The 22,285-nt window shown below is 35.6% G+C and overlaps 2 protein-coding genes across 2 annotated transcripts; one reads left to right on the top strand and one right to left on the bottom strand.

Annotated features, from left to right (window-relative positions):
• Positions 1-1,628: 1,628 nt before the first annotated feature.
• LOC128133072 (UDP-D-apiose/UDP-D-xylose synthase 2-like) lies at positions 1,629-2,213 on the bottom strand. The gene is made up of 3 exons (XM_052770083.1): positions 2,043-2,213; positions 1,850-1,951; positions 1,629-1,771 (listed from the first exon to the last, which is right to left on the bottom strand). Exons 1-3 carry the CDS (start codon positions 2,196-2,198, stop codon positions 1,649-1,651), a joined length of 381 nt encoding a protein of 126 aa, XP_052626043.1. The 5' UTR covers positions 2,199-2,213; the 3' UTR covers positions 1,629-1,648.
• An 8,488-nt stretch (positions 2,214-10,701) lies between these two features.
• On the top strand, positions 10,702-16,199 carry LOC111915787 (mitochondrial phosphate carrier protein 3, mitochondrial). The gene is made up of 6 exons (XM_023911432.3): positions 10,702-11,133; positions 11,931-12,292; positions 12,402-12,445; positions 15,329-15,543; positions 15,629-15,753; positions 15,824-16,199. The coding sequence occupies exons 1-6, from the start codon at positions 10,834-10,836 to the stop codon at positions 15,876-15,878; spliced, it is 1,101 nt and encodes a 366-aa protein (XP_023767200.1). The 5' UTR covers positions 10,702-10,833; the 3' UTR covers positions 15,879-16,199.
• Positions 16,200-22,285: the final 6,086 nt, after the last annotated feature.

The following is a 22,285-nucleotide window of genomic DNA, read 5'->3' as shown; positions in this document are numbered from 1 at the left end:
ATGACACACATTTTTGCGTATCGTAATTTTAAATGTTTAAAAAAATATTTTTTTATAGATTTACTAATTTTCAAATTAAATTTGCATTTAATGCATCATAATAGAAAATAAAATATCATATACAAAAAATATGATCCATTTCATAAAATTTAATGTCATACAAAAATAGAATCCATTGCATAATATTTTATTACAAATTTGACATTTTTTTGTTTCCGTACTTTGACAATTTGTGCTGCTGCTGATTCCGGAGCCAATCCGCGACTGCATTCCAGAGCTGATTCAGTGGAAAGAGTATCCCAGACTCCATCACTTGAAATTACAAGCCGCCCACAAGCAGAAGATAGCTGAAGATCATGAATAAATAAAATTTGTTAATAAAAAGAGGAATAAATTGAGTTTAATTACTAAACACCAACATTCAAACCAATTAATGAAAGTTAAAGCATCTAAATAATATAGCATGGGATGCAAATATATCATGCATCGTACAAACAATGAAGATTTTTAGTTTCTGGAAGATTATTGACATCATTGGGATTAAGAGTTTTCTTTGCTTATTCGTTGCACCTCATATGTTTCCATCACATTTGAAGGATTATAATGCTACATAGCTCTATTAAAGATGCTACAATATCTCTCTATTGTTATGCATGAAATCAAGACATATGATCTTCTAATACTAGAAAACAAGAGCTATTCGGAATAATAAAGCTACATACCTGAGTTTGCAAGAGGTATCGCAAGGTGCTGCCGACTCAAAACCAAGCAGCCTTAGGCACTTATCAAGGACTGAACTGAGGATGCACATCTGATAGAAAAAAGATAAAAATATAATTACAAGGATTAATAAAAGCTATTCGGAAGCCAACAATGAGAACCAAATTTATTTAAAAAAAAGGAGATAGAGAAAGAGAGAGACTACTTACATCTAGGGCCATCAAATTGGTAAAAAAATTAATAGTAAAAAAGTGGACTCTTATTCTACTAGGTTGATTGTTAAAAAAGTATATACGTCTCCAGGGGTATCAAGAAGTGGCTGCTAATTGGTGGAGCCAACAATTGGCTCGGGAATATGATCTTCTAGGTAAGCATACCTACACAAAAGTTAAATTACTTTTTAGCCCTTGTGGTTAATTGATAACACACACAGATGCAGGATGAAATAAAGAGAAGGAATAACATACCTTTTTTCAAATACAACAAGTGTAGAAGATTCATAACTCTCAAAGTGATGCTTTGAGTTAGGAGGTAGGTAAGCAAACGAGTCTACCTACAGTTCAATGACAAATATTAACTTGTCATTTTCATTCTACATTTAAAATTAATTCTTATTAGGACATTCTACTTTTAAACCTACCAATCTAGCAATTTTTTCAAAGAATATAATTTATAATTTTTTTGTGGAAAGTACATTGTTATTTCTTGAATACAAGATGTTACAAAACTTACCTTTGCAGCCATACATGAATCAATTATTTTCTTAGCTTCAGAAAGAACGTGAAACAAAAAGCTTATGTTCCATATTAATACTAAAAGAAAAAAAGGCTTTGATTATTTGAAGGGAAAAATGCATACATCAATGAGGCCCACACACCCTGCGTATGCAATAAAATGGAATGTTAGGACTTAGGACAGGACCAAACTTTTACTTTCCCAAAATACCCTTTTCACTAACCTTGGTCATCATTTCAGCTAGCTGCCTCACTGTAACTTCATTATTGGGGTTTCCAACATTGAAGATATGACCATTAGCTCTAGCAGGATTCTCCTGTGAAGAAAATAGTCAAGAATGAGATTCATCTTTGATTGAAATTAAGAGTGTTGTAATAACTAATAAGTAACATACAATCATCAAAAGAACAGCTTCAATGGCATCCTTGATATAGACAAAGGTCCTTTGAGATTCACCACCATCAACTAGCTTCAAAGGCTCACGTCTGAGAAGATTCTGTGAAACAAAAGAATCCATTTTTTAAGTCCAGATAACGATTAAATTGAGTAATTAAATAGATAAAATTCAGTGATATGGTGAAACATACATTGCTAAAGCAAGCAAGAACCCTGGGAACACCTTCACTGGGACCATCAATCCCTGGAATGAAATCCATCCTAGGGCCCATCCAGTTGAAAGGTCTAACAATGGTGAATTCAAGGCCATTTTCAGCACCCTCAGCTGCAAAGAAAGCCAAAGTCATGAGAGGAGAATTCCATGGTGATTGGTGAATTCAATCATTTAATGAGAGATGAGAAAAAGAATGTACTTTACGCAAAGTACTAGCAGCCATCAACATGTTCTAATGGATTCTTTCAGTACTTTACGCTTCAAGCATGGAACACGCACAATATCTTTGACCAGATTCTAGAGGTATTCAAGTAACAGCTTAACGAAATTCACATCCTAAATTCCTCACTCTTACATTGAAGAAGATGAAAATGCAGATCCAAGAGGATTAATAACACAAAATAAAATCAAGGATTGAAAACAAAAAATAAATTAAACAAATCTAGAAATGCAATTGAAGGTTTTACCAGATCGGAGCACTTGATAAGACCTTCGAGGCGCGAATCATTCTTAATGTTGAGGCGGTGGAACTGGATGCGACCAGCCCAAGGAAGGGAATCCGGCCCCTCGAGAAGGTGTTTGATTTTGTCATTGTAAACGTCCACCGCCAAGACAGTGTGCGGCGTCTCCGTCAAAAATTTCTCACACAAGTGTGAGCCAATGAATCCACCGACACCAATCATGCATATTGTGAACGGATTTATCGTATTTCCGTCCAGATCTACCCTCGCCGACGATGCCGCCATGCTAAATCTCCGGGGATGAGTAGCTTTCTGCTAGATTTTCTCTCGATGGACTGTATATGATCGGATATGGCGTCGTCGGTGATGGAGGAAGGTATTTAAAGCAGTGAGAAAAAAGAGGGAGAAAGATTTACGCAGGAGTAGTTCTTCTTCCTTGACGATTTAACCGGAGGAGGAGCAGGATCATAAATCGACAATCTCTGTGCTTCTATAACCTTCCTACGCTCCTCCGATTTCTTCTCAATAGCAGTGAAGACATTATCATTACCAGCGACAACGGATCCGTTTGGAAGCGCCTTCGGTTGAGGCACCTGCTGCTTAGGCTGATTCTTCCTGTTCTTCTTAGCGTAAGTAACCTTCTGCCATCCTTGATTGTTGTTGTTGTCTTCAGAAATATTGTTGGATTTGAACTCCATTTCGGGAATTGGATTAGAGAAGAAGATAGGGATAGATTCGGAGAAAGGGAGAGATGATCAGAGCGCTGATTTGGTATTTGATTGAGAGAGAGAGAGAGAGAGAGATAAGAACGATTGAAAGAAGGTAGAGGAGAGCATGGCGGGGTTTTTAATTTTTTCAGAATTTCATTTCCCCCTTTCCCCCAGAACGCGCGTTCCATTAAAAAATATAAAGCGACATCCTTAGACGACGCGCATTTTATTATAGGTGCCCTCCGTGTTTTTTTTAGACACTAATTTAAGGGCGCGCAATAATGCGTGTCTTCTATCCTTAAATTTTTTTGAAGAGATGACATTTTTCTAATGTCACTCTCCTTTGCGTAACATAGATCAATGAGCGTCGTATTTTGCGCGTCGTAAAAGGCCTTTTTTCTTGTAGTGTTAGAATCTAGCATATTCTAATAGTAGCAAAGAACCTTGTGTTCTTACACTAATGATTAGGATTGGAAATTGTGAAATGAGCATCATTGAAAAGGTTTTTCAATTGATCTATTTCACAAAGTAAGGACCATAGGAAACATAGTGTGCATGCTTTATGCATGGGACAACTATTGTTGTAATTTAAGTAATAAGTTGATTTTCTGAAACAGTAAACGATAATAATGAGTAATCAATATGGTGGTTAAATATAAGTGTTTTATTTACTCTCACAAGTTTGGGGCCATATAGGATTAAGTATTATTGTTATGTTTCAATTTGCATGTTTTGACTTCCAGAATAACTAGGTTATTCAAACATCCACAGTCGGTCATACGTTGGGAGTAGGTATGAATAAAGACTATCATGAATTTGTCTGTAGATTGTCTGAAGTGTTTAGACATGGCACAAGTTTGCTGCAGAGTTCGTGAGTGCTTTGATAAGATTAGAGTATTGGATTAAACCCACGCTCACTTGGATCACTTCATGGTTTTATCACGAGTGATTAGTGAGACGATAACATTGTATATTCTTGAAACCGAGACGTGTGAGTTGTTATTTGTTGGTCGGTTACACATTGATAATAAGTAAACGCACCAGTAACTTGGTGTTATAAAACTTATTGTTGTGTGTGATTCGATCAGTAAATGCAAGCGAACATTTGAGTCAAAGTTTATCCATTCTTTTTACCCAAAGTGGGATGAAAGCGATATCATTGGGCCTCTCGATGATTTAGTGATGACACCTAAGCACTTGGCCAAGCCGGGACTAAGTTGATGTGTTCAAATTGTAGTCTGTTATCAGTCGTCATAAATCGGAAGTCGGGAAACAGTATAGAGAGAATGATTGAAATTCATGTCTTTTGTCTATACGATATCTTGAGAATGGAGGAATATATAATCCCTTATCTAGAGGACACGCTATCTGATAAGATCAGAGTTGACAGCGGCTTTTGAAAGCTACGATTGCTGATCAGGTTCTGAAGCCATACGGAAAATAGTTATTAGACTTATCCAAGTGGGAGACTGTTGGATTAGTGTCTAAGTCCATAACTATTTTGGTATGTACTTGACCCGATTATGAGCATGGTCCTTTTGGGTTGCCTTCACCATAGCAATATGTAGGATGAATTAAGGAGAGAGAGGTTTAAATATGATTTATTAATATATTGTGAGAATAATATATTAAAGGAGAAATCATATTGTTTAATTAATATTAGTCAATAATTAATTATGAATTAATTTTGTGGCTAAAAGAGATTAATTAAATTTAGGGGACTGGACTGCAATTATTGGATAATTGAGTTATTGGGCTAAGGAATGCTAAAGGAATAAGGGGTGAACGAAATTATGATGGAAGCCCATCATATTTTCATCCATGGCCTTATCCAGAAGGTTCCATGGGCTGCTTAGAGTTTAAGTTGTCCATTAGGGTTTTGACTGAAACCCTAGCAGCCCACACAAGTATATAAAGGACCCCTTAGGCTCCCAAAACGTGGACAACTGATTCTCTAGGGTTTCTAGTCATTTTTTGGCAGCCTCCTTTCTACTCCTCTTCATCCAAGTTGTATATGGTGTTTGTGACTCCATTAGAGGTGCAGCACTTGAGGCACTAAGATTTCTAAGGCCAATCCAAGCAAGGAATTGATTGTTATTGCTATATAACAATCAAAGGTAATTCTATAAACCCTAATTCAGTTTATAATATGTTAGATCTAAGTTTATTAGTCTTGGATTCAAAGCATGTACAATAGAGAAACCTAGATCCAAGCATTAGGGTTTGTATGAGCACGTAGGATTGTTCTTATGCATAAAACCCATCAATAACTACATGGGCCGGTGTTGTAGCCGTAGACCCATTCACACATGGGGAAACTCACCTGCACTTGTTGAACTTGCTGAAACCCCTCTGCTGCTGCCCGACAAATTTTTTGAACCGCGGCTCCACTAGCTCCCCGAGCTATCAATATTAATATAACACTTAGTCTAACTGTCCTCCGAAAGTCAACCAAGTCAACTCTGGTCAAAGTCAAGGTCCTGGTCAAAGTCAACCTTCCAGGTCAACCCTACTCGCCGAGTCTGCCTACTGACTCGCCGAGTTCATATGCTCAGAGTCCTTCCATTCGCGACTCGACTCGCCGAGTCCACTGATTTCCGAGTCCTGTCCTGTCCAACTCACTGAGTCTCCTCTCGACTCACTGATTCTAGTCTTAACTCGAAGGGTTCGGGGTTTTGCGACCTGACTCACCGAGTCCAAGACCTACTCCTCACGTAAAGTTGCAAACTTTACGTGTAGCTAAGGAGATCTAGGCCCAAAACACTCCATACTCGGGTTTAAGACAACCATGCTTCACCTAAACCCCCAAGACTGATACTTTATGACTCTCCAGGCCAGAATACACTTAGATCTGAAGTAGCAACTTCAGATCTGGGCTTCTAACTCCATTTGGCTCTAGGACATGGCATAAAAGCCCCAAATCTCATGACAAAAAGGGAACTATGAGCAAAGGAGTGAAGATAATGACTTCTTACCTTCAAATGCTCTGAAAAGTCACACCAACTCTGGATCCAAGGCTTCCTCTTGCACAACTATGAACTTCCTTCTCTTCCAAGCTTCAAATCACCACACCAAGGCTAGATCTTTGCTCAAAAACGGATATGGTGGCTAGGGTTCGATGTTCTGGATGAGGGGTGCTGTAAAGGAACCCTAAGGAAGAGAATGTGGTGCTTAAATAGTGCACAAAGTCCCGGATTTAGGGTTTCCCTCTTCAGACCGGACTCGTCGACTCCATTCTCCGACTCGCCGAGTCGTCCACTTACTCCTCGACCCGGATCCCGCTCGGACTCGCCGAGTTCCTCCTTGGACTCGACGAGTTGGCCCTTTAACTTAGGGTTTTCCTTTCCTTTCTTGGTCTTTCTGATTAAGGGTGTTACAAATGTTCTGCAAACTAATACATGTCGGATTGTGATTGGTTGACACCATTCATGGGCCTATGGGCTAATGGTCTTGGCTCATTAACGTTTTAGGTATGATCCCTTCACTATAAATAGGGATGTGTGCTATGTCATTTGGTGTGTCTTTTGTATCCTTAGTAAGTAGGGTGGGTCTCTGTTAAATTATATTGTAGCCTCTTTTTGAGAACTTTGTGAATACAAAATATTCTGTTCCTACCTGTGGATGCAGGTCACCTTGACTGAACCACGTAAATACTATGTATTTGTGTTCTTTTGGTTATGTGTGTTATGTGCATTACTTCCTAACAAGGGTCATCAGAACTTGGAAAATGGCATCATATTTGTTTTGAGTCTTGAAAAGTATTGTCTGGTTTCCTAACATTGATCATAAGATCATAAGTTCCTTCGATCCTACCTATAAAAACCTTGTCGGATCACAATATGATCGTTTTATATGTAATATCGTAGACAGGATCTCATAGGATCGGGAGTGGGATCTGATCGAATCCCACCATTCCATGAAAATTGCCAAATTTTGATTCGACTTTTATTATCTTTACCTATTTACTAGTTGACTTGGTCTCCTTACCCAATGTGTAATCGAGAATTGCCCCACTCTTATACTATTTTCTGAATCGATAATAACCAACAACCATATAATTCTTTTTTTTTTTTTCCTTTTTACATTTTACCCTTATAAATGATAGAATATGAGATTTAGCTTTGACTTGTTATTAATTTATTCCTTCAATAGTTTAAGCTCGACAATAAATGTGAGTCTTTTCCAGTTTCTTTTCTTTTACTGTTCAAACCTTTTTTCTTGAGAGATTGAGAAATTACTTTTTTATTTGAGTTTCAAAATTTGGAATTGTTATTGATTTCCTCCTTATAGTTAAAGAAAATAACATGAAGGTTGTGAGTTGTTATTTTTGTATGATAAATAATTAGTATTAATACTCTTTTTAGCTATTTATCTATGTCATTAACCATTACACGACCAATTACTTTTCTTTTTTTGAGTTATTTAACCATGATATACGGAAAAGTTTTATATATGATGAGTTACCGTTTTATATAATGTTTTGTGGGATCTTAGGATCCCAATCCCGATCTTACGATCTAATCTTGCAAACATAAAAACGATCTTGTAACATCCCAAGAATACTAGATAAAAATTTTTGTTTCTAAATCTACCAAAACCATCAAAGGTATAACATTTTGGAAAATAGTTATCAAAGTACAATCCCAAAATCATAAATACTAAACATTGTGGATGCAATGCTATCATGTCGGACCCTTCCTATTTGAACCGGAAGTACATGAAAAAATTTAAACATAAACCATAAACATGAAGCTTAGTGAGCTTCCCAAAATACCACATACCATACATACACATCATACATACATATCAAACATACATATCAACCTAAAGTTGTAACAGGTCGATTTCACCCCTGAGTCCCTTCCGACTCTTTGAGTCCTTTCTGACTCCTTCGGTATCTTGTAACCAGTACGGGTCTATTTCAACCCTTATAGCTAAGCATACAGTCATACTAGCAAGAGTCACAAAGACATCAAACACATGCATGCATATCAGTAAGTGTCATGAAGACAACTATTATCCTACAACATAATCCAGTGGGCCGGAATTGGTGCATTTGACCCACAAGTACAACGAGGAGACTCACCTCAATCTGATGATAACAAATCACACACTCGAGTTGTTTCCACCACTGCTCCTCACACCGAACATATCCAAAATCAACCCTAAATAATAATCCGGGTAATAACCCATAATCAATGGTCCAAATCATGCTCTATCTTACCAAGGGTAAAAGACCATTTTACCCTTCCCATAATTGACCCAACTAATCATGGTCCAAAACCCATAATGAACCAATGCCTAAAAACAGCTCAAAAGGACTTCTGGAAGTACGCCATGCGTACATCCCTATTACATCATGCGTACTGGTCTTCAACAGAAGGGGGACTCAGGCTGAACCCGTTATGCCTTGTGTACCAAGATGGTACGCCCGACGTACTCCTCTATTGCCCAAAACTCATCATTAAACTCTTAATGCTTAAAGACCATACGTCCAACTCATAGATCTTAAACTTGATAAGGTCTTAACTGATAAAGTCGACAACTTTAAGCTTTTGTATGGCTTAATAGAGCCCAAAACCAAACCCTTGGTTCATAACGTTACTAAAAGGACCAATAATTCATGTATGGGTGGACTATAACCTTTCAAGATCCGATTTTTATGAGTTACTAATCTCAGAAATGGCTAGAAATGATGCTCAAGGATTCTGGAGTAGCTCATACTAACAAGATCCAAAGTCATGGGACCAAAATATAACCCAAATCTAGATCTAAACTAAGGAGCCATAAAGTTTAGAGTTTTATACCTCCAAAAGATGTTATATGAACAACCAAGTCTGGATCCACAAGCTCCAAACTTCCCAACACCTCTCCAATGGACTCCTTCTTTAATATGCACCAAAACACACAAAGAGTCACTCTAAAAGCTCAAGAACCTCACAAGATAGCTAGGGATTTCGAATGACTGGAAAAAGGGAGAGTGGAGGTTGGTTATGAAGAGGCCTTGAGGGTATTAAGGTGTTTAAATATGATCCAAACCCTAAAAATCAGGGTTTAGGGTCTGCATGAGTACGCCCTACGTACCTATCATGTACGCCCTGCGTACTCGAAGGAATCCACGATCCACATTAAATGACCTACAGCCGACGTACTCATCAAGTACGCCCTACGTAGGGACCAATTTTGTAAATAAAAATTATAATTTAAGCCTTTATGAAAAAAAAATACCTGGAACACGAGTGTTACAATTCTCTCCCACTTGAATCAGACTTCATCCTCGAAGTCCAGCACGACAAACAACATAGGGTAATGCTCTCTCATCTCCTCTTTAGGCTCCTACGTCCACTCGGAGCCATTTCGGTGCTGCCACTGCACCTTTACTAAACCCACTTCCTTGTTTGTTGTTAGAAATTCGGGGTATAGATATACTTGGATCAGTGAGAGTTGTGAAATACTTTCAGATTAAAGCATTTCGAGGGTACACTCAAAATCTCTAATCGGATGAAACTCACTATTTTTCGAGAATATAGAATGAAGAAGATGTTATGAATCTGTACCCAAAAGAGAATCCGAAATTGATCATATATAACAGAAAACTAACTTTCTGTCTTAAAACTACCATATGGTAGTTATATATAAATAACTTCCTGTCCAAAAACGGTTATATTACCTGTCATAAACTACCATAAAATCGGGTCTATAAAAGGATCACAAAACCGGGTGTTTTTAACAAAATACAGATCATAAACTACCAACCAGGGGCTCTGCCCCTTGGACCCCACCAGGGGCTGCCGCCCCTTGGACCCCGCTCCCAGGGGCGCTGCCCCCGGACCCCCGTCAGTTCAGGGGCTTCACCTCTAAATAGCAGTATACTTTCAACAATGACAAAAGCAAACAAATGTGCACTCCGCACCATACTAATTTGTTCGATAATTGTCAAAGTGACATTGATCAACAAATTAACCCCATTACACTTAAATAATATTAGTGATATAAAATCACCAACGTTTCTCAGAGTCTTTGCCTTCCTATCGAGAATCACAACCAGCCTCTCTATGTAGTTCAGACGCTCGTCTACCTGAATGTCATTCAATGACACTACTGCGAAATCATCGACAAACACTTCCGCCGTTGAGAGACGTGAAAAGTATTATGAATATGACTGGACTGCTCAGGTAACTCTAAACGATAAGCAACCATGCTCACCCGAACAATAAACCAGAAATGACCAATATATCTGGGCTAATTTTCTAAATAAATATAAAAACCACTTTTTAATGTAAAATTGGCATCGGGTAATAATATAATCTAGTTGCAAGGAACATGGAATAGCATTAAAAAAGTGGAATGAAAGGGCATAATTGACATGTTGCAGTCGACTGTTGGATGCTGCCTAGGGCTTAAGCCGGTTCCGGTTCACTGTATTGGTCATCCCATAAAGTTAGGCCGCCCACCCCTAGAGAAGCGGAATATATAATAGCCCCCCCGACTTCCTTACTTTCCCTTGTGTTGGCATTTTGATTTACAGAGGAAATCGGAGGTCAATTCTCCCTCTCGATCGATTTCAACTCCTCCGATCTCTCTCTGCAACTTGCTCATGGCGTTTTCCGACAACTCTCGACAATCTCTCATCCCCAATTTCCTATATTCTTCGTCTTCAACCACCAGCCTACTCATGGGCAAATCCATCAATCATTCAAACCCAAGCCTGTTTCCTTCTCCTTCACCTCCAAAGGAGCAGCAAAACTTCATGATAGCTTCTCCCAGCGAGCCTTTTGGCAAGATCGAGATGTACTCGCCTCGATTCTACGCTGCGTGTACAGTTGGTGGGATCCTCAGCTGTGGTCTCACTCACATGACCGTTACTCCTCTTGATCTCGTTAAATGTAACATGCAGGTATATGTGTTTAATTTCGAATGTTTAATCGATTTTTGTAGCAACTCAACTCACGTATCTTCATTTTTATGATTTTCTGCTATATGATGTCTTTTGTATTCAGATTCAACAATTTACTTTTTATCGATCTGTTTCGTCATAATCAGTTCCCTTTCTTTTGGTAGTTTGACTTCATCCAAATCGGTGATCCGGTTTTGGCGCGTCTTTAAGTTAGATCTATGTAATTCGCTTGTCTTGCGGCTGGTGAATAATTTGATTTCATTTCTATTTTCTCTTATGCGTTGGCTAAGATGCATCACGCTTAATGGCCTTACATTTGAAATTCGATGTAAAATGGAGTAGTTTTTTAGGTGCTGCAAGTAATGCTGTAGGTGAGGATTGGAAATCCTCCAAAGATGATTAGGAGTTAGGACGTTTAACCATGGACCAATCAGTCGCCCTTAGCTAGAGTTACTTAGGCTAATGTATATGAAAATGAAAGTGCTTCATTGTGATTTTGTAGCATATAATGTCATATTTAGGGTTAGTTTTTCTTTTAAACCAACTAGTATATGCGATTTGTTATCTTAATTTGGTGCTACATAAGGTCAACTCTATACTTTTATGCAACATATGCTAGTTTTGCAAACTCAAACAGTTGATTTCATGTACCCTTTGGCACTTGTATCTGGACAAGATCAACTAAGTTCCATTTCACAACTTAGCTTACCATAGATGATATATAACCCAATGTGATTCATATATTACAATGTTTTGAGAGGGTTATGACTAACTATTATTTCTTTTTGATTAATCAGATTGACCCTGTTAAGTACAAGAGCATCTCGTCTGGTTTTGGGGTATTGCTGAAGGAGCAAGGTGTGAGGGGATTCTTCAAGGGATGGGTCCCAACTCTTCTTGGCTACAGTGCTCAGGGTGCCTGCAAGTTTGGATTCTATGAGTTCTTCAAGAAATATTACTCTGACATTGCAGGGCCAGAGTATGCTGCCAAGTACAAAACTTTGATCTACCTGGCAGGTTCCGCATCTGCTGAGGTCATTGCTGATGTGGCACTTTGTCCCATGGAGGCAGTTAAAGTTCGTGTCCAAACACAGCCTGGTTTTGCCCGGGGTTTGGGTGATGGGCTCCCGAAATTTGTCAGATCTGATGGCGTACTAGGGTACACCCATGTTATTATTTTATATTTTAAACTTGTTTTTTTAACTCCTTTTATAATTTATTCTAAGTTTCATAAGTTCTCTCATCTAGTTTTGCCACATTTTTTTTAGGTTATACAAGGGATTGGTGCCACTTTGGGGACGCCAGATACCATGTAAGTTTAGGCATCTGTGATACATGCTTTTAACCTCTATGCAATGTACTTTGAAACTTGAGTAAATCGCTTTTTTGGTCCCTGAGTATGTCTTTTTTATGCATATTTAGACCCGAAAGTTTTCTCTTGCAACTTTGCCCTTATTTGAGGTTATTGTAATGTTTTTTGTCCCTGTTCCTGTTCCAATTAAAATACTAGTTTTGGATCATGAGTATAGGCTGTGTAGCTGATCTTTTGTAAATTTGGTGCTAAAACCTCAAAAAACATTACAAAAACCTCAAATTAAGGAGGACCAAAAATGCAAGAGAAAACTTTTTGAAGCTAAATTTGAAAATATCAGCTATACTTAAGGATCAAAACGTAATTTACTTGTGAATGTTTAAGCCTAAACTATAAAGCATGATATATAGAACAAGGTTGTAGTACTACGTTTTGATTGGCATTGGATACGATAGGGCAAATATAAATGGAACAAAAGTTTACATTTTTTGTCCCACTCAAAAAGGTGGGAAAGGGACTTGCTTGTTTGTGCAAAAGATGTAAATGCCCTCCCCATCCTCGTACTCCGATCTTAAATAGCTTTTGAAAGCTTGTCAATGACAGGGACAAACTTTCCAAGGCTATTTATTATGTGAGTTTTGCACAAACGAGTCATTCCCAACATTTTGTGTGTGACAAAAAATATAAACTTTTGTTCCATTTACAACAATCCTTCCTAATAAATAACGATCTTTTTGCCACATGTCATATTTTCATTTATTTTGCCACATGTAATTTTGTGGTTATTTTAAGGGAAAACTGTAATAAAGTCCCTACATATTGGCCTCATAATCGATTTAGTCCTTGTATATTTTTTTTTATTCAATTAAGTCCCAAATACCGGTAATCGTATTCAATTTAACCCTTTGACCCGGTCAACAGGTCATCCAACTTTCAAAAATTACATTTTTGGCCCAGATTTCAAAATTTATTACAAATTTGGTCTAAAATTTACACTTTTGGCCTAGATTTTTAACTTTGTTACAAATTTGGTCCAAACTTTACCCTTTTTGCCCAAATTTTAGAATTTTATTATGAATTCATCCTAACTTTAATTTTTTTCTCAAAGAATTGTTTCAAATATGTTATTTCTTTATAAAATCATATTTATACAAAAAAAAACGTATTTTCACATAAAATCTTATATTTTCTATATAAAAACTTTCTTTAAAGAGTTTTTTTGTATATGAAATATTTAGTTATAAAAATAGGTATTTATTAAGTATATAAATATATAGAAATCCGTTTTTATAAAAAAATCTATACAAAAATGTATTTTACAAAACAAATATATATAAACACCTATTTTATCTATATTTTTTTTTATAAAATCATGTTTGTTTCTATTTTTTTTTTATAAAAACGTGTTTGAATAATTTTTTATATAATACGTGTTTGTATACATTTTATAAAATGTATATAAACACGATTTTATAAAATATATACAAACACGTATTATATAAAAAAATTATTCAAACATGTTTTTATAAAATGTATAGAAACACGATTTTATAAAATGTATACAAACACGTATTATATAAAAAATTATTCAAACACGTTTTTATAAAAAAAATATAAACAAACACGATTTTATAAAAAAATATAGATACACACCTATATATATATATATATATATATATATATATATATATATATATATATATATATATATATATATATATATATATATATATATATATATATAAAATGGTGATAGGTGTTTGTATACATTTTTTTTATAAAAACGGATTTGTATATATTTATATACTTAATAAATATATATTTTTATAACTAGATATTTCATATACAAAAAACTTTTAAAAAAAGTTTTTATATAGAAAATATAAGATTTTTATTTGAAAATATGTTTTTTTGTATAAATATGATTTTATAAAGAAAAAATATATTAGAAACAATTTTTTGAGAAAAAAGTTGTAAAAAAAAAACTAAAGTTAGGATGACCTGTTGACCGGGTCAAAGGGTTAAATTGAATACGATTATCGGTATTTGGGACTTAATTGAATAAGAAAATATATAGGGACTAAATCGATTATGAGGCCAATATATAGGGACTTTATTGCAGTTTTTCCTTATTTTAAATTAACTTTTATTCCACATGTCATTTTATGGTTTTTTTTATTTTATTAAATTGTAGATAGTATTTATATTCAATAACTAGGTGTGAAACCCATGTGTTACATGAGTTTATTTAAAAAAAATTAAATATGAAATTTTAACAATTTGAAAAGTTTGAATTTATATGAAAAATGAGAAATTTTGAATGATTAAAATTAATGAGGCTTTAATGTTATACATTACATATATAAACCCTTTCTAATAAATATCTGACATATATATTACCTTACATATTAAATGTGAAATTTTAATTTAATAAAATGAAAAATACAATAAAATGACAAGTGGAAAATAGAAAAATTTAAAAATTCTAAAAAATGCCATGTCTCCAAATGAAGGAGAAGAAAACATGTGGCAAATTTTTATTTATTTATTAGGTAGGAGGATAAATGCATAACAATTTCATTAATGAACTCTCATTGTAATTTCAAAATCACCAAATTAAAGATTCAGTAATTTCTTTATTTATTTATCTAAATTATTTGTTTAAATTTAAAATAAGAAAAAAACACTTTAAATTTTATATTTCAATATTTTCTTACTTTTCTTATAAATTCATACTTTTCAAATGTTTAGAATTTTCTTTTGTTTTTTTTTTAAATAAACCCATGTTAATACATGGTGTTACACCTGGTTTGTAACAAAAGTTAAATGGGATTTTAGAGTTTAGATATTAATTAGGTGCAACTGTAAATGATTAACTTGCAGATACAATGATGAAGTTTGCTTCGTTTGAAACGATTGTGGAGATGTTTTACAAATACGCCATTCCAAGACCCAAAAATGAATGCAGCAAATCTCTTCAGCTAGGTGTTAGTTTTGCTGGGGGATACGTGGCTGGTGTTCTGTGTGCCATTGTATCTCATCCTGCTGACAATCTTGTCTCCTTCCTTAACAATGCCAAGGGCGCCAGTGTTGGAGATGTAACCAATCTTTTTTCCCTTATAATAATACTAATTCAGTAATTCAGTAATTTCGTCACCTTAATTTGTACTTTTAATTTTTCAGGCTGTGAAGAAGCTTGGAGTTTTGGGTCTCTTCACCCGAGGGCTTCCCCTACGTATTGTCATGATTGGAACTCTCACCGGAGCTCAATGGGGACTTTATGATGCTTTCAAAGTCTTCGTTGGACTGTAAGTATTTCTTTTAGGGTTAACTATTTGTAAAAAAAAAGAGTTTTAACTGACCACGTGTCATATGCAGGCCGACCACAGGTGGAGCTGCCCCACCAGCTGCCATTGAGGCTGCAAAAGAATAGGATCCGTGAACTTTGTTTGGCTCTTGTGGGGATATATATATCATATTATATATATATTATATTATGCTACTATTTTCATTATTTTTGGATGATTGAAATAGGTTTTGAATTTTTATATTATATTTTTCGTGTTAGAGAGGATGTTGTACTTGTAGTCCTCATTCATCAAACTCGAAAGTTTTGGGTAGGATTGTCAATTGTGTAACATCGAAAAAAGTAATAATGGGCCAATGGGATCATTATACATGGCCTTGACATTGTAAGACTGTTTGTGACAGCACGAAATCGGTGCTGCTTTTCATCTTTTATCGTTTTCTGTTATTTGTTTTTTTAGTTGTTATTTTGGTTTTAAGATTATAAAAGAAAGCATACGTGTTACATGGTATCTCTTTGATTAAAGGTCACTTTTCTTAAAATCATCTTTTCAAGTAACTTGGTGTTTGAGATTGTTTATTTAGGTTGTATTGCGGGTTTGATATCATTAAGAAATATTTTTTTAGTATTTGGATAGAGCGAAAATAGAAGTTTCGATTTCAAGTTTTTCCTAAGTCAATCCTTTAACTTATCTAAAACAATTTATAACTCATTTAAACCAAATTATCATACTAGCATTATCAGAACCCTATATTTTTATATACATATCTAATAGGTTTTTTTGGTCATTAGGCTGGACGGAGTGGGAGCGGGAAAGGGGTGACACTCTTGAACACCACTCCTTAGGTGAGAGAAACATCCTGCGGGAAAGAGGTGGGGGAAGGAAGTGTCGCACTCTCTCTCTTCATGCTACTGGACAGTTTTTTTATTTTTATTTTTTATTATCCTTTTTAATATTTATAAAATTGTATTTCTATCAAAAAAATATAAAAAATATATTAAAATTTATGGTTTTTTAATTCCCTATAAAATGAGTATAATATATGTATGAAATATATTTTTTAAAAATTATTAAAAAATAGTGAAAGAAGCTTCCCATCCATTCCTTGGGTTTTAGGTGAGGAAAAGAAAAATGAGGAAAAGAGTGGTGTGATCCACAAAAAATGAGAGAAACATCCCTCCTACACCCTCTGGTCTTATACGTGAATAAGCAAGTTTTGCTATATAATAAAAAAAACTTATCAATTTATTACATTTTGGTACCAAATATGCTACATCCAAGTGATCTTTGTTTTTTACTTAATTTTCACATTGAATGTTTTCAAATAAGAATAAGTTGTTTTAAATAAACAATCTCAAAAACCCCTTAAAACATATGTAGTTCCTTTTTTTTTTTTTTCTCCAAGCACTACATGATATTTTTTTGTTGTAAAATTCAAATTCTCTAGGATATATACATATTATTAATCAAATATCTTTTATATATGAAATTTAATTAAAAAAAGGGCAATATACAATATACACAACCTTTTATACAACTGTATTAAAAAAAACCATATATTATTTTTTTGTTTGTTAAAAGACACATTAATTATTTATCAAGTTTATCATATTTTCTCGATAAAACCTTGTTAAATGGTTTCATTTAAGTGATGCCACAATTGTTACTAATGACATTATTGATACACACCATCCCTTAATATCTTATAACGTATTAAGATATAAAACTAAGTAGAAATATGATAGATACAATATAAAAGATAAAAGGGATGGCATTAACTTTTTAAACAACTTTTGGACTTTTAACTTCTTCAAAAGGTCAAAAAGTGCTAAAAGTTGTTTGGTAATGTAAAAGATATTTTCAAACAATTTTTAGATAAAGAATAAAAAGTTTGTTGGGCAGAAGATACGTTTTTGTATCTTTTCACGATTTTTGCACCTAAAAAAAGTAAATTATATTAGTGCCCTCACAACTAACCTAATCAATTCACACCCATCCACTTCGTTTTTTTCTCCTATCGATAGATTTGTTCCCTCTTTCGTTCCGATCGGCACCGCTCCCACTTCCCACCGACGTTCGTTCTCAGTTAACCGTTGCCGGCGTCGCCCACCCCCTTCTCCGTTCAAGGTAAGCTTTTGGTCCGATTTGCTTTGTTTGTTCCAAGGTTTTTCTAGCTCAATTTGCTTCTCCCGATCCGTTTCACCTCACTGGCCCGATTTGTTTGCTTTATCCACCTCCTTTCTTCTGATTTGCTTCTAAAATGCACCCCCATATGTTACCTGGTTGTGTATAGAAATCCATATGTACCTATGTTGTGTGTTGTGTTAACAGGTATGAGAGAAATTGATTGTAAATATGTAAGCATGTCATTTTACAAGTAAAACTTTAGCAAAACACTTTAAAAACAACTTTTGACTTTTGCTACTTAAAAGCTAATCCAAACACATTTTAAAAACCTCTTTTTGCAAATAGTCCTTTTATGAAAAAGACTTTTGAGACTAAAAAGTAATCCCAAACACCCTCTAACAATGTCTTCAGTCACATCACATTTAATTGACACCTCATTTAAATGGAACATTATAATACATTTTTATCGAAAATTTAGATACAATCGATAAGTAAAAAATAATGTATCTTTCAATGAATGAGAGTAATTTTGGGATGTATATAGATGCATAATACTATAATAGGTTTGTGATTTTTTCTATATTTTAATTACTTTTCCCTAATAAAAATCATATAATAAAATATTTTTTGCTTAAATTATTTCATAATTTTTTTTTATCATAGAATAATATATTTAATTACCGATAACATAAAGGTTCAATACATATCGATTGAAGGCAAATGGGCAACAAGCTGCGCCGCTAGCCCTTTCTGGATGACAAAACCAATTCTTTTGAAAACAATATTTGTGGATCTAAGAGATATGACATTAGAATGCATGACCCGTTGGACTCTATTGAGGAACTCAATTGCCTCTGGTGCGAGAAAACCAAATGTATTGAATGCAAAAGGTACAAACACATGTTGATTTTCTATACATGCATTCTCGTGCTTTACAACTTTGCACATAGCGACTTTCAAAGCGGCATGTCCAACTGTGAAACCCCTGCTCCCCAAACCAATGAGAGGAGAGACCCCAGTAAGATCCACGCACACATGCTTCCCTCCTAACTCGAACACCACAATATTTCCCAACTCTAACAACTCTCTTATTAACAAAGACTAGTTTGATTTTACATGAAACAATACAACTCGATCCTTACTGCAATTTATCCTAACTTAATTCTCTAACAACTTTCACTCAAGCACATGAAGAAGATGTACAATAATAGGAGAAACCCTAGTTTAGAATCTAGAGAGAAAAGGAGACAAGCGTGTGTGAAAAATGAGCTCTCTTAACGATTCACAGCTCCAATCTTCATTTTATATTGTAACTACCCAATTTTCAAAAGAAAATTTTCATTTTTGATTAATCAAAATACTTTCTACAAACCATGAAATCCCAAATACATTTGTTTTCAAAATTCATATCAAATACAATTTTATTTCAAATCATCAGAGTGTCCCATAAAAACGCCTGAGAGAGAGTGCACGCCGTGCCATCAAGCCTTATCATTGTCCTTAGGCTCAGATGTACCTAAAACAAATCCACAAACTGTAAGTTAATGCTTAGTGAATCCCCCAGAGCATACCCCACACACAATCCACATAACACATATCATATTAGCTATAAATGCTACATATATCACATAAGCCATGCATAAAACATATAAGGATGCCATGGAAACCCTCCAGGGTCTTACACCTAGTGCCACTGGAATCCCCACGTGGTCTTAGCTATCTGCCATGGGAACCCCCACATGGTCTGCTCTAAGTGCCATGGGAACCCCCACATGGTTTTCATGCCATGGAAACCCCCACATGGTCTTCTCTAACTGCCATGGGAACCCCACATGGTCTTCATTACCAAGCAAATATCATACAACTAAACATGCAAATATACTAGGATGCCATGGAAACCCTCCAAGGTCTTATACCAAATGTTACGGGAACCCCCACATGGTCTCAATCTATTGCCACGGGAACCCCCAGGGGTCTTCCATGTAAATGTCATACTAACATAACACATAATTAATCGACAATCCACATATCATAAAATGGGTCGGCCTTGGTGCCTTAGACCCATTGGTATGGTGAGAAGCAGTGGCGGAGCTTCAATATTTTATTTGGGGGGGGGGGGGGGCGAAAATATAATTTGTATAAAAATTGATGATCAGAGAGGGCCATAGTCAAAATTTTATATTTGTGGACTAAATATGTATAAATTAAAGCATAAGGACTAATTATGCTAAAAAAAAAATCAGGGGGGGGGGGGCACAGCCCCCCTAGCCCTTAAAAAGATCCGCCCATGGTGAGAAGACTCATCTCTGTCTGCTGAATCTGAAAGCTACTCTCCTAACAGTCCATAATCACCCATGCTGAACAATAATACCATTACCCAAGATTAGGACTGAACACAATCCAATTGAAGTACCCAAATCCCAAGTCCTTTCACAATGGCCCAAAAAGTCTTCCTTTGCTTATGGGACCAAAATCCATGTCCAAAATCACTAATGGGCGTCATGGACCAATAAAGCCCAATCATAGTATCCATGGCCTAAAGCAAATAAACTGGCCCACTAACTTAAAACCTGACCAAGACCAATGACTAATTAAGGCCTAAAAGCTTACAAGCCCAAAACAAGTCTGATCCCATCTGAGATGCGTACACCTTGTGTACCACCCTAGTACGCGCAACGTATTGAGTCCCTGAGTTGTACGCACGACGTACTTTAACTTACGCCCAACGTATAAATATATTAAGCACTTTCTTCCATTAAGTGCTTAATACTCGATGTTCTAACGTCCAATATCAAATCTAAGCTCATTAAGACGTCCTAGGGCATAAAGTTGGCAACTTTATGCCCTTGCATGCTATATGGGACTTAAAAAACTTCATTCTTCACATTAGGACTTCACAGAAAGCTTCAAACTCATGCATGGAGTCTAGATACTCTTCAAGCTAGCACCTTTATGCATCTAGCATGGTCATAAAGTTCAGATCTAACCATTTCAGCCTCTAGAGTTGCTCAACTCTCAAGAGAATGTCCAAAACCAACTAAAGGGACAAAATAGAAAACCCTAGCTAGATCTAATGAATAAGATGGTAAGATCAAAGCTTTATACCTCCAGAAGCTCTTCAAGGTGAACTAGATGCAGGTTCTTGAAATCCAATTCCATTCCAAGCTTGCTTAGCAACTCCTTCTTCTTGAATGGACACTAAAGTGGCCACCAAATACACTCCTTAAGCTCAAAAATATTCTCACAAGGTATCTTTGGTGTAGAAGGGCGAAATAAGACTATGGAGGCTGACTAGGGTTTGGTCTAAGAGGCTTAAGGGTGTTTAAATAGGTGTCAAGTCCGAGAATTAGGGTTTTGACCCTCTATCGTGTACACCCCGCGTACCTATGCGTACACCCTGCGTACACGACCACCTTCCGTGATCATGCATCCTTAGTACGCTAAGAGTACTCATGGAGTACGTCACACGTACTAAGGGAACTTTTATGCCATTTTTTTCCTTATCAAGGGTCTAAAGAGTAATACCTGAATTGAAGTGTTACATATATCCAGGTCAAAGTTCAACCCACGAATCCGTAAGATCCGCATGTCATTCCATAAAGTGATCCATGACCCAAAGGATATATAACAATACACAATCACCCCTCAAATTAAAACTAATTACAAAACAAAGCTTCTGCAACTTTTACTATTAAACTACAGAATAACATGAAATACAAAATAAGGACAAACACATATATAGAACAAATAAATGTTAAGAATAATTTTTTTATCCAAACCTCACATATTTTAACACCCCTCAATCTTAACAGTTATTTTTTTTATGAAAAACATCTATTAACCCCATTCTTTTAGACAAAAAATGCAACATCTGTTTTTCATAAAAGATATTATTGATGGAAGTTAGTGGAATAAAGTGATAGTTCACTCTGAGATGATTTTGTGGATATAAAGATCATAAAACATATGAAAACGTTATGGCCATTAGGATGAAAGTACATTGCTTTTCAAGAAAGTCGACGAATGTTAAAGTCAAACAGTCTATGGCGGATCTTTGAGGCGCGGCGTAGTCATCACCATGGTGCGGAAATAAAATGAGTCATGAGGGCACGTGTTAGTTAGAGAGCAACACGTGGCAAAAACCAGACACTCCTTATCACCACGACGTGGTCAACATATTGCCTTGGCGAGGCAACACTAAATATATGTGTTTTGTGTCGTTTGAGGGGGGGTTTTGGCACACGCGATCGGGAGAGATGCTCGGGAGTGTTTCCGAAGAATTGTTACTGCATATTCATACTAGCATATGGGGATATGATGGTTGAGTTACGGGATTACCAGAGGTTTGGACAAGTGATGGATTGGAAAGAGGTAAAGAGCTTGAGGTCATAATCGTGGTTAGTCT

This window comes from Lactuca sativa, chromosome 3 (genome assembly GCF_002870075.4).
Source record: "Lactuca sativa cultivar Salinas chromosome 3, Lsat_Salinas_v11, whole genome shotgun sequence".
NCBI lineage: Eukaryota > Viridiplantae > Streptophyta > Magnoliopsida > Asterales > Asteraceae > Lactuca > Lactuca sativa.
This window is presented reverse-complemented; position numbering and strand designations above follow the sequence as displayed.